The 13,574-nt window shown below is 33.1% G+C and overlaps 1 protein-coding gene across 1 annotated transcript; it reads left to right on the plus strand.

The window, feature by feature from the left end:
- Positions 1-10,460: 10,460 nt before the first annotated feature.
- Positions 10,461-12,720, plus strand: LOC115979352 (putative pentatricopeptide repeat-containing protein At1g12700, mitochondrial). The gene has a single exon (XM_031101367.1). It carries the CDS (start codon positions 10,761-10,763, stop codon positions 12,561-12,563), a length of 1,803 nt encoding a protein of 600 aa, XP_030957227.1. The 5' UTR covers positions 10,461-10,760; the 3' UTR covers positions 12,564-12,720.
- Positions 12,721-13,574: the final 854 nt, after the last annotated feature.

The raw sequence follows: 13,574 nt of genomic DNA on the forward strand, positions 1-13,574 counted from the left end.
GAATTACAATCAGGCGTGATAGGTGGATTCTTGGCATTAATGGGATTTGAAACCGTTGCAGCCGTTGTTGACTTTTCTGCCTTGTTGGACGCTTCAGGTAAGTCCTTAAACTCAGAATTATATGCGTGCTTGATAGGTGGAATCCTGGCATTTATTGGGCTTGAAACACCATAGCCGTTGCATGGTAAGTGGGAATTAATTTCATCTTTGTAACGGTCATCCTGTGGAGGAACTTCAGCTCTGGTGGTCGGTTCTGGGTGGTGGGGCTGCGCTGGCCTGTCTTTCTCCTTCTGGCCGCCAGCTTTGCCATGAAAGGTCTTCTTCATATTCGAATAGTAACCTGGTACCGAGACAGTGTGTCTTGTTGAAGCCACAAATGGCTGTGCTCGTAGACTAGGACCGAATTCCCTTTGTTCACTCTTAAGAGACCCTTCACTTTCAATCCAAAGCTCACAATCCCGGTCATCATGTGTGAGGCAACCACACCAATAGCATAGATTGGGTAATCTTTCATACTTAAAGGAAATCCACACTTGCTTCTCATCATTCAAGGACACAAGACGACCGCGACATAGTGGTAAATTTATATTCACGGCCACTTTTACCCGTATAAAATTACCCCCATCGTAGAGCTTCGGCTCCGTTTGGCTAATCACCTCTCCCACAACTCCGCAAATTTTTTCCGCTGCTGCAATGGTCATGAATTTTATTGGTAATCCATGGACTTGCACCCAGAAGTTTGTTCTTTCGAAACTGACATCCTCCAAAGGTGACTCATGATCATAACGTTGCATGACCACCAAATGCTTATCGAAACTCCATGGTTCACTATTGAGGATTCTATCTACCTCCTCTTTAGTGTCAAATGAAAACAACATCTCATGGTCTCCAATCTTTTGGATTTTGAAACCGTTCTTTGCACGCCACAATGGAGTGAAAGTCCTTGCTATTGAGTCGACATTGATAGCTCTCCTCGTCGTGAATCTCGCAGCTATGGAGAATTGTTTGACACTCTCATCAGGCGTGAGACGGCATCCCGGCCCTTCCCTCTCTGTTAGAGATAGGCGTGTCCAAGATTGTGCCAAATCCTCCATAAACACTCTCACAAAAAGTTTCCCAAACCCCTCGAAAAAACACCCAACTAGCCTTGTAGTACACTTGGTACTCCAAGGAACCTCTCAACACCTTCACAGGAAGGGACAACCTATTCTACAGTGCAAGAAAGGCAGAGCTTTAGACCCTACACTCTCAAACAACAGAGAAACCTTTTTCATAGATTCACATTGACTCTACTTATATATATAATCATCCCCATGAAAATGTTTTTCTTATGAGTTTTTAAATTTTTTTTTTTTAAGAACAAAGTAGTACTAGTTAGAATTATTTCAACATGCTAAACCACATACCAATGTCTCTATTGTTAAAAATGGGTAAGTATGAAATCGAATTGTAGGGTGAAAAGGTTAAGGTAAGTGTTGTTGATGTTGCTTCTATGGTTGATGCTAAGATAAATGAGTTACAATCTTCATTAAAGGCTTTGCCAAGGCATGTTGTAGGACTCGATGTTAAGACTGTTCCAGTTAGTCTACTAAGTATAGTGGCAACATTTTGATTCTTTATGTTGGGACTAGTTGCTTGGTCATCCAAGTTTTGCTACTTAAACCGTTTTCCCTGTTCCCTCTTGCAACAATCTAATTCAATTCGAAAAAAGCAAAATATGTTTAAGTAGTTCTAAAATGATAAAATCTTGAACATATCAATGTCATAATTAAATTACATTAACTAATATCCTATAAGTTTAATAACCCATAACACCACTACAATTGATAATTTCCGTGTGTAAGCATGGGTTACACACTAGTATTAACTAGTATATAGCCCCATGCATATGCATGGGTACAATTAAAAACAATCGCAATTACATGATTCAATTCAAATTATACATTTTATTAGCTTACACCTTTTTTAAACCATACATTTTTAAAATATGTAATAGTTTCTTATTATATATATGTGTGTGTGTGTGTATATATATATATATATATGTAAAATTTAGAATTTAATTAGATTTAGACTTTTTGGTTTTTGTACCCAATATTTCCCTTGCTACAAAATTTAAAAATTTAGATGGACATGCAGCACAAAATTGGACTTCAATTGAATTTGGCCTCTTTGATATTTACACTCGATAATTCACTTGACACAACAATTAAAAATTAGATAAGACACATGGCACAAAATTGAGAATATAATTGGATTTTCTCTAAACTTTGGATTTTAATATATATATATATATATATATATATATATTAATTACACACATATATGGATTCAAATTATACCTAGTTTAAGAGTTAGACATTTTTTAAGTCATAGATGAGTTTTACTCTCTCTCTCTCTGTGTCTCTTTTAATTCTTAATTTTAGAATTTTTTATATACACATGATTTTACTCTTTTTTTTTTTTGTCCTTTCTTTGTTAAGTTTTTTTATGGTTTATTTATATTATAATATTCATCTTTTGCACAGCATTATAACTCACCCAGAACAAAAATTTTAAAAGCTTAGAAAGGACATGTGGCGTAAAATTAGATAACAATCGGAATCCGATTTAGAATCTAATTGGATTTTCTTAATCTATATATATATATAAAACCGAAGCCTTTGAAATTCTCACAATTTTCCACGTCAGCACAATATTTAAATAAAATTATTTTTGTTTAGGCCAAATTTAACAAAGAGTGAAACTCCATCTCTCTAACAAGTTCAACTTAAACTCAAACTCATCATTTTTTTTTAAACAAAATTATTTTTATTTAATCCAAACTTAACAAAGAGTGAAACTCTATCTTTCTAACAAGTCCAACTTAAACTCAAACTCAAATGTTGATAATTTTTCTTTAATATTTTTTGGTCTTTCAGAAGTTTAAAAATCTGAATTGTTGAGTTATTTTTTTGTAGTGTTTGAAATTGTCTGACAAATTTTTTGTATATTATATAATAAAAGTTGGGCTTAAAAGCCGTGGCTGCACCATATTGCAGATTTATTTATTTAGATTTTTATATTTTTTAAAAAATATATAATTTTTCTTCTCCTATATTTCTAAGTTGATAAATATCTTAATTTAATTACAATTCAAATTCTTCATCTGATCCATTTAATCCTTATTTAAAAGAAAAAATTTATATATAAAAGAAGGTAGCACGTGTATTATAAATAAATAAAAACAGCGACGTGTATTATAAAAAAAAAAAAAAAAAAAAAAAAAAAAGCAATGTAGGTGGAGTTTGGATCCACGTCCTGTGTCTACGTTTTCAGCAATTGTGCGTTTTCTCCTTTTTTTTTTTTTTTTTTTTTTTAAGATCAGCGCCTATGTCACTATTCATTGTCCATGAACAGTGATTTTTGGCTTATGAACAGTAAAAAATAAAGTGAACAGTAATTTTTCACATATTTAAAAATTATTTTGTTACAGTATTTTCAGTTTTCAGCAAAATAAGTTGTATCCAAACAGGCCTGTAGTGTAATTTAATCCTTCTCAAATTCTTCATCTAATCCATCTAATCCTGATATAAGAAAAAAAAAAAAATAGCAGTGTGTATTATAAAAATTATATATATATAAAAAAAAAAAAAAAAAACAGCAACTTAGTATAATCAAATCCCTCTCAAGTTCTTCATCTAATCCATCTAATCTTTATTTATATTTCATAAAAAACAAAAGATAGCAAGTTATTTGCTCATGCCGATTTACCAAAATTGTTTTTGGATAAAGTAAAAAAAAACATTGGAAAAAACTTTTTTTTTTTTTTTGGTCAAAAGAAGCGTTTTTCTCTCTCTTCCTGCAAAACAAATGGATTTTAACAAAAATTAGCTAGACAGGGATAAGACTACACCACCTCTTTTTCTGCAATAAATTTTGAATTTAGTTTTTTTTCATGCATATACACAAACATGTAGCATGATTTTTACTTTCAATTTTTACTTTTGATTATATAATTGTAATTCATTTCGTTATTATTATTTTTTTAAAAAATTATACGTTTTATGAGTTTATACTCACAGGACTTAAACTTCAAGTTTTAGTGTCTTCTCTCATGCTTTCAAGGAAAAAAATTAAATTATTATGTGAGTCTCTCTACTTCAAAAATTTAAATGTTTAGTAATTTAGAATGTTCTTAATTATTGAATTGATGTTTCCACTTTAATATATTTCAATTGTTATTTTTGATAGTTTTTAATTATTAAATTCAAGGTTTATCCATTTAAATACATGTGATTAATTGAGCCTTAAAGTTCAATGTATTATTGAAAATCGTTTTATATATATTTTTAGGTATTTCTACCATCTTCCACTCAATTTATATATATATATATGTGTGTGTGTGTGTGTGTGTGTGTGTGTGTGTGTGTGTGTGTGTGTGTGCGCGCGTGCACGCGTATTTTATGATACCTTAGTCACACACAAAATGCATTTATTATATAACTTAAAAATAAAATATTCATTTATTTTTAAGTAAATTAATAAAAAAAATTTATTTACATACAAATTTTGATTAAACCGTGCATCGCACGGGCATAATGCTAGTTATTTATATAGTCATAGATGAGTTTACTCTCTCTCTCTCTCTCTAATTTTTTATTTTATTTTTATTTTTGGATATGCACTTGAGTTTATTCTTTTATTATTATTATTGGGTTTTTAATGATTTATTTATATTAGACTATTTGTCCTTTGCACAACATTAACTCACCTATAACAAAAATTTTAAAAACTTAGATAGGACACTAAAGCAAAATTAGACAATAATTGGAATCTAATTTAGGAGTAATTCTACGGTACCCCCCCCCAAAAAAAGGGGGGGTACGGTACCCACTAGTTGGTAACCTGCTATACCAGGTTACTTTTTTTTCACATTTGACGGTTCCATCCTCACATTGTGTAGTTCCAACATCACATGTGACAGTTCTTTTCTCATATTTGGTAGTTCCCTTACTTTTTTCTCATATTTGATGGTTTCATCCTCACATTGTGCAGTTCTAACATCACATGTGACAGTTCTTTTCCCACATTTGGTGGTTCTATTACTTTTTTTCTCACACTTGATGGTTCCATCCTCATATTGTGCAGTTCCAACATCACATGTGACAGTTTTTTTCTCACATTTGGTGGTCCCCTTATTTTTTTTCACATTTGACGATTCTATCCTCACATTGGGCAGTTTTAACATCACAGGTGACAGTTCTTTTCCCACATTTGGTAGTTCCCTCACTTTTTTTCCTCACATTTGATGGTTTCATCCTCACATTGTGCGGTTTCAACGTCACATATGACAGTTTTTTGTCATATTGGGTGGTTCCCTTACTTTTTTCTCACATTTGACGGTTCTATTCTCACATTGTGCGGATTCAACATCACATATGACAGTTCTTTTGTCACATTGGGTGGTTTCCTTACTTTTTTCTCACACTTGACGATTCCATCCTCACATTGTGCAGTTCCAATATCACATATGACGGTTTTTTTCTCACATTAGGTGGTTTTCTTACTTTTTTCCTTACACTTGACAGTTCTAGCCTCATATTATGCAGTTCCAATATCACATGTGGCAGTTTTTTCTCACATTTGGTAGTTCCATTACTTTTTTTTTCCTTACATTTAACTGTTTTATCCTCACATTGTACGGTTCCAATATCACATATGATAGTTTTTTTGTCACATTGGGTGGTTCTCTTACTTTTTTTCTCACACTTGACAGTTCTATCCTCACATTGTACAGTTCCAACATCACATGTGACAGTTCTTTTCTCACGTTGGGTGGTTCCCTTATTTTTTTCTTACATTTGACGATTTCATCCTCACATTGTGTAGTTCTAACATCACATGTGATGGTTCTTTTCTCACATTTAGTACTTCCCTTACTTTTTTTTCTTACATTTGACAGTTCCATCCTCATATTGTGTAGTTCCAACATAACATGTAACAGTTCTTTTCTCACATGTGGTGGTTTCCTTACTTTTTTCTCACATTTGACGATTCCATCCTCACATTATGTAGTTCTACCATCAAATGTGACAGTTCTTTTCTCATATTTGGTGGTTCCCTTACTTTTTTTTCTTACGTTTGACGGTTTCATCTTCACATTGTGCAGTTCCAACATCACATGTGTCAGTTCTTTTGTCACATTTGGTGGTTCTCTTATTTTTTTTTCCTCACATTTGACGGTTTCATCCTCACATTGTACAATTCCAACATCACATATGACAGTTCTTTTCTCACGTTGGGTGGTTCCCTTACTTTTTTCTCACATTTGACTGTTTCATCCTCACATTGTGTAGTTCCAATATCATATTTGACAGTTTTTTTGTCACATATAGTGGTTCCTTTATTTATTTATTTTTCTCAAATTTGATGGTTCCATTGCTATATTAAGCAGTACCAACATCGCATCTGTTCTATTTTTGTTACATGTGACAATTCTTTTGTCATATGTGACAGTTCTTTTCTCATATTTGGTGATTCCCTTAATTTTTTTTCTTACATTTGACGGTTCTATCTTCACATTGTGTAGTTCCAATAACACATGTGACAGTTCTTTTCTTACATTTGATGGTTCCCTTATTTTTTTTTCTCACATTTGACGGTTTCATTCTCACATTATGCAGTTCCAACATCACATGTGACAGTTCTTTTCTCACATTTGGTGATTCCCTTACTCTTTTCTCACATTTAATGATTATTGTCACATTAAGTAACACCAACATTGCATCTGACTCTATTTTTGTCACATTCAGTGGTACCCTATTTTTTTATTCTCAAATTTAACCGTTCCGTTATTACATAGGGCAGTACCCACATTACTTCTAGCCGTACTTTTGTCACATTCGATTGTACCCTATTTTTTTCCTTACAATTAATAGTTCAATCGTCACAGTAAACACTACCAATATCACATCTGACTATAATTTTACATTTAGGCTTATTACTGAGGTCGCTTTTTTATTTACTAATAACCACTCATCATAATAGTAATTTTTTTAAAGTTATTAAAAAATTTAGATCTAAAATCGAAAACCAAAAAAAAAGAAAAAAAAAAAAAAAGCATCCCATGAAATTAGCCCAACCACAATAAATCAATAATTACTCTTGTTCAAAAAAAAAAAAAAAAAATCAATTGGAATTATCTTGGTTTCTTCCACAAATATTTGAATATACCAATTAACTTCCTACGTATCTCCCTTGGTAGCTTCCATCACATTCAGGAGCATACCTCCCTATAAAATAACATAGTTGAGGTCATTTTATTGATGTTTATATTTTTATTATTTATATATGATGGTGAACCAAAAATTAGACTATCTCCAATTCGTCCATAGTGTCGTTCAAGACTAGAAAGGTCATCCAAGTGTAAGAAGGTCATCCAACATGGAGTCACCTTGTAAGTTTATTTTCATTAACTTAGCCAAGCAAGATACAATTTTGAGTACACTTTGTAATTTTGAAAGTATAACCACCACAAAAAGGATTGTTGTCCTTGCTCAATTGATTTGCATTTCTCCCAGGTTGATGCTTAGGCTAGTAAACTTTGGCCATTTGAACGTATAACCATCACATGGAGTACATTGGTTGCATTTCTCCCAAGTCTTTTCTACAATCTTTCTTTACAACTCTAATTATTTTGGAGAACACAAGTCTTACAATTCCAACTGAATGTCAAGGCTACAACTTGTTACACACATGATCTCATAAATCCGTTTCAAAAAAATTAGAATTACAAAGAAAAGTTCATCAGAAATACATACCAATTATGTTCATTAGAAATAAAAAGAGAGAAGTTCATTAGAAATGCTTTTAATCTTTGAACCAAAGGGTCTTGAAAATATATCTTTCAACAAATGTCCAGGATGGCATTTCACCTTGGACCTTACTAGTGGTGAGAAATCAGGGTATTCTATTCTATCCTAGGTGTGAGTCACTTTCCCAAGCATATAACAATAATAGAGGAATTCTTCTAAAAAGACAGCATTCATCCATAGTTCTTCAGAGTTCAGACTGCAAATGTTCATGTTCTTATGGGCTCCACCTTATTCTATTTCATGTCCTCTTGGTTAAAACTTCCCAAATTGGCAATACAAACTACAGAGAGGCCTACTTGACCTTGATTTAGCCAACAGTAATTTCAAGACCATAAAACATTTGAAGCAATAGTAGAGTTATATGCACATTAAATATGATTAGCACTACAAACTATTAGGACAAACACAATCCACCATAATCCATGATCATTGACAAACCCACCACAATGGTCCCACAACCATAACTAGTGAACAACACATTGGTGAAAGGAGCCTCTTGGTGGTTAGAATGCTCATTAAAACAAAGTAGAGGAGGAAATCAATAACAGAGCAGAGGTTAACTACACAGGGATCAGCTGCATGATTAGAACGGCGATTTATTGTTTTCAATTAAAGATGAAATGATTTGAAAAAAAAAAAAAAAAACTATTCAAGCATAATGAGTGCCCTATGACTTTCAAAAATAGCTTGATCTAATACTTAAACTCCACCACTCAAATGAAGAAGAAAATTTAAATTTATTTGCTTCTTCTAGAAACCTATGCCAAGAAATGCATAGCAGGTTGGCAAACTAAATAAAATCACACTAGAAAAAACATTATCCTTCAATTTTAAGGATTATAATATTGAATCAAAAGAGCCAAAAGGTTGCAATCCAGAATGACCAGATTGATGATTTCAATTCCTAACAAGTTGTAATAAGTGCAAGTAAAAGGCAGTAAAAAAAAGGGAACAGTATGAACATGCCAAGTAATGTTGTAATTAGTTTAAACCATGCAAATGCATCCTGAAATACACACAATACAAACATGCCATTTCTTTCACAAAACAACTTTCAAATTTTTAGTGTCATAATTACCAAGCTAACCAACAATAAGAAAAAGAAAGTATACATATTTGTGCTCGAGAGAACCAAATTGAACTAGAAAAACCAACTTTGCAGCAACATGATGAGCAGTGCTGGAATTATTATTATTATTATTATTTTTTTTTTTTGAGGAATCAGTTAAGACTTGTGAAATTCAACCTGAAATACACAAAATACAAGAATCAGCTAGCAAACAATAAGGGAAACACAAATTCACTTATTTGAGAAGAAGTTTTTCCCTGTAACTCAAATGATTGCAGGAGAGGTTAATGAAAGCAGGAGGAAAAGAGAAATTATTGCCAAAAAAACTCCACTAATTAAGCTACCTAACACAAAGAAAAAAAAAATCCAACTTCTTGTGACCAATAAGTAGCACTGCCAGATTAAAATCCAAATTGGATACGGGGTTGCCAACACTGGATGAACAAGTATCACTAAAAGCAAGAGAATAACAATGGAAACAAGACCCTATGATTGAAAAACAAAAACAAAAACAAATTAGCCTTAATTAAAAGACCATAAGTGAATCGCACTACATCAAACCTATGCAAATAAATGAAATCCAGATTGACAATACACACACTCACACAGCCCAGATTTCAATTAATAGAAAACAAATTGAAATGTCTTACCAATCCCTTAAAAGCAGCCATCCTTATCACCGGCCATAAAAAAGAAATTAAAAATAAAATAAAACATATAGAAAACCCAAACTGTATCATTAAATACCCATATCTTCAAAATTGAATACATCAAACATATACCTTTGATTCTTTGAACGTTATGCACCTCTTTATTGGGATTAAACTTTAAATCAAATATTTGACATATCTTTTTAAAATCCACTAGAGAGCAATGATATGCTGTCAACACTGATCATTTGAAGTTAGGGTTTTATTTTGATTCTTACCTTCATCTGTGAGTAAATCGCAATATGGAAAGAAGATGAACAGAAAAAATAGATTTAGTGATTCAGCCAAGAACATGAGCGATGAAAAGGCGGCCAGAGAGAGAAAACCTGTCCGAGTTCGAGATGCGACTTGCGAGAGGGAAAAGAACTGATTTTTTTTGTTTTTGTTTTTTGTTTTTATATGTTAACCTGATTGACCGGTAACTTTATTCTATTAAAATTAGATAAACGGCTCAAATTAAAACAAGTAAAATTTAGTGGTTAGGATTTATGTGGGTATCGTACCCACCAAAAAAAGAAGGGTACAGTAAAATGATCCCTAATTTAGAATTAAATTAGATTTTCTCTTAGTTTTGACTTTAATTACATATATAGATTACCATTACACATATATGGTTAAGAAATTAATTGGACAATTTAAAAAATAAAAGGAATTAAATTGAAATTTAGCCTAATAATAATAATAAATAAATAAATAAATAAATAAATAAATAAAAAAGAAAGAAAGAAAAAGAAAGAAGAGACGACAGCGTATTGAGTTAGAATCGAAAGGTGTCAAAGGAATCAGCAAAACAATGCCAACGGTGTGTGTTTGTTTCCACAAAAGTGGTAGCTAAGTTAGACCTCTACCACTGCTCTCTCATTCCTTCTCCTCCTCCTCTATTCTAAACCTAAAAACTATATATGTAAAATTCCAGACTTCAAACCCTAAAATACCACTTTGTTTTTTGCATTTCTCTCAGAAATACAGATCATTATCTTTCTTACTCTTACCTTCGAACTCGTCCAGTCGTACTCACTGGTTCGCTCTCCGATCTGCCACTCCACCACCATGATTTCTCCTTTCGAAGCTAAGCCGAAACCAAACCCGACCCGAGTTGGTAGCTGAGACTGTCGTCATTGTGAAATGGGTAAATCAACATCCTCTCTTCTTTTTATATGCAATCGTTTGATTATTAGAGTAAGCCTTCCATTTCGTGCTTTTACTTCTCATTATTGTTCTACTATTAGAGAAAATGCGAAAACCCCATATCAGAATCGGAATCAGTTTTTGAAATCTGTGAGACATCACTGCAAATCTGGAACCTTTAAGAATCTTGATCATGCCTTAGACCTGTTTGATATAATGCTTCACATGCACCCTTTGCCTTTCATTGGAGATTTTACTCTATTTTTGGGTGCCATTGCAAGAATGAAGCATTACTCTGTAGTTGTTACTCTAATTAAACGAATGGAATCATTCGGAATCTCTCCCAATGTTTATTCTCTCAATGTTTTGATTAATTGCTTCTGCCATCTGAACCGGGTCGATTTTGGTTTCTCTATCATCGCAACAATTTTGAAACTTGGCTATAAGCCAGACTGTATAACTCTAACCACTCTTGTCAAAGGCCTCTGTCTTAAAGGTAATATTTCTGGAGCTGTGAGGTTGGTAGAGGAAATGGAGAACAAAGGGTACCAACCTAATGTAATTACTTGTGGGACGATAGTAAATGGTCTGTGTAAGAATGGCCAAACTGGTGTGGCTATTAAGTTGCTCAGGATGCTTGAAAAAAGGAATTTTGAACAAAATGTGGTGCGTTATAGCACGGTCATTGACAGTTTATGTAAGGACAAATTGGTAACAGAGGCTTTGAACCTTTTATCTGAAATGATGAGTAAAGGCATTCAGCCAAATGTTGTCACTTACAGTTGCATAATTCAAGGACTATGCAATTCTGGCCGGTGGAGGGAGGCTGCTGCCTTTTTGAATGAGATGCTCCAAAGGAAGATCATGCCAAATGTGCGAACCTTCAACATATTGGTGGACACACTTTGCAACAAAGGGATGTTGACTGAGGCAAAAGAAGTTTTTGAAGTGATGATTCAAAGAGGCACTAAGCCTGACAAAGTCACTTACAATTCTTTGATTGATGGTTATTGTTTGCAAAACCAAATGGATGAGGCAGTTAAGGCATTTAATATGATGGTTGAAAAGGGTTGTTCACCTGATGTGTTTAGCTATAACATATTGATCAATGGATATTGCAAAAGTAAAAAAATTGACGAGGCAATGCGTCTGTTTCATGAAATGTCCAACAAGGGAATGATTCCTAATGTAGTGACTTACAACACTCTTATAGGTGGGTTATGTCAAGTGGAGAGAGTCCTAACTGCACTAGAGCTATTCAATACAATGCGAGCTTGTGGCCAACATCCAGATCCCCAAACCTATGCCATCTTATTAGATGGCTTTTTTAAGAATAGACGAATTGCTGAGGCAATGGCATTGTTTCAGGAGATGGAAGACAAAAGGCTGGATTGTGATATTGTGATATACAACATCTTGATTGATGGTTTCTGCAATGTTGGGGAACTTACGACTGCAAGAGAAATCTTTAGTGGCCTTCCTGCAAAAGGATTGAAACCTAATGTTTGGACTTATACTATAATGATCAAAAGATTTTGCAAGAATGGACTAGTTGTTGAAGCGAGTGAGCTGCTTGAGAAAATGGATGGCAAAGGTTGTTCACCTAACGATCACACATATAACTCAATAATTCAAGGGTTATTGCAAAATGGTGAGACATCAAAGGCAACAAAATATCTCAAAATGATGGTTGACAAAGGATTTTCAGCAAATGCGACCACTGCAACCATGTTTATTGACTTGCTGTCATCAAATCAAGCAGATGAAAATATTCAAGAATTGCTTCCGAAGTTTGTGTGAAGGTTTTTTAGGTTCTCAAGATCAAGGACAACATTCATATTTAACCAATCACAAGTCATTATGTGAGTGATGTATATTTGCTTCCAATAAAATTTAATACTTTTTATGAGATGGTATTTCTTTCCAATTCTGTGCACAAGATTGTTTGTTCCTTTTACCTATCCGATCTTTTGTTGCGATTTTGTTGTGCACTCATTTTGTTGCATTAAACCCTTTCTCATGGATAGGTGTTTCAAAAATTTTCTAATGTATAGTTAATGCGAAATATCATACCCCTTATATAGGTATGCACTCCCTAAACCAGCCCCAAAATTATTAAACCCTTAGTGATTAGGTCTGCACCAAGTTAGTTCTTGAACCAGTTTCAGTTTTACAAAAGTAGTCTGGTTGTAATTTGCTTATCAAATTTAGTTTTAAAGTAGGTTATGAGTGCTTGTAAGTTAAACTATTGTTTTAAAACCACAATAGATTGAGCTATTAGACTTATGAAATATCAATTAGTTTAAGTTACTGTCGCTTTCACTTTCATACCTTTTAGTTATCTTTTGCCAAAAGGCATGATCTATTTTGTGTCCAACCATCATAATTCTGATGTCCTATTTGCGCTTACTACGATTTGAGTGTTACTAGAGATTCTTGAACCTTTATTCATGTGAGTGTGTGTAGGATAGTTGTTTTAAAGTAAGAGTTCCATTATTAGTACATTTTATTTATTTATTTTCATGACGTGGAACCTCACCAAGGCAGGGCTCTTTGGACCCAGCCCTAGGTAGTAAATTTAGTTATTTTTATATAACACAGGGATGACAGTGAAACAAATAGTATAATTAGTTTGGCACTATGGTTGCTTCATGACTCCCTCCCATTAGATAAAGCTATCTCTATATTGGAGTAAACTTATTTTTTTACTTGTACTGTATGTAATCATATCAACATATTGACTAATTTTTTTTGATAGGTAATCAGAGAACTGTTATTAATGAGAAAAAATGAAAAGTACAAGTAGTTCAT

Source organism: Quercus lobata, chromosome 3, assembly GCF_001633185.2.
Source record: "Quercus lobata isolate SW786 chromosome 3, ValleyOak3.0 Primary Assembly, whole genome shotgun sequence".
Classification (NCBI taxonomy): Eukaryota; Viridiplantae; Streptophyta; class Magnoliopsida; order Fagales; family Fagaceae; genus Quercus; species Quercus lobata.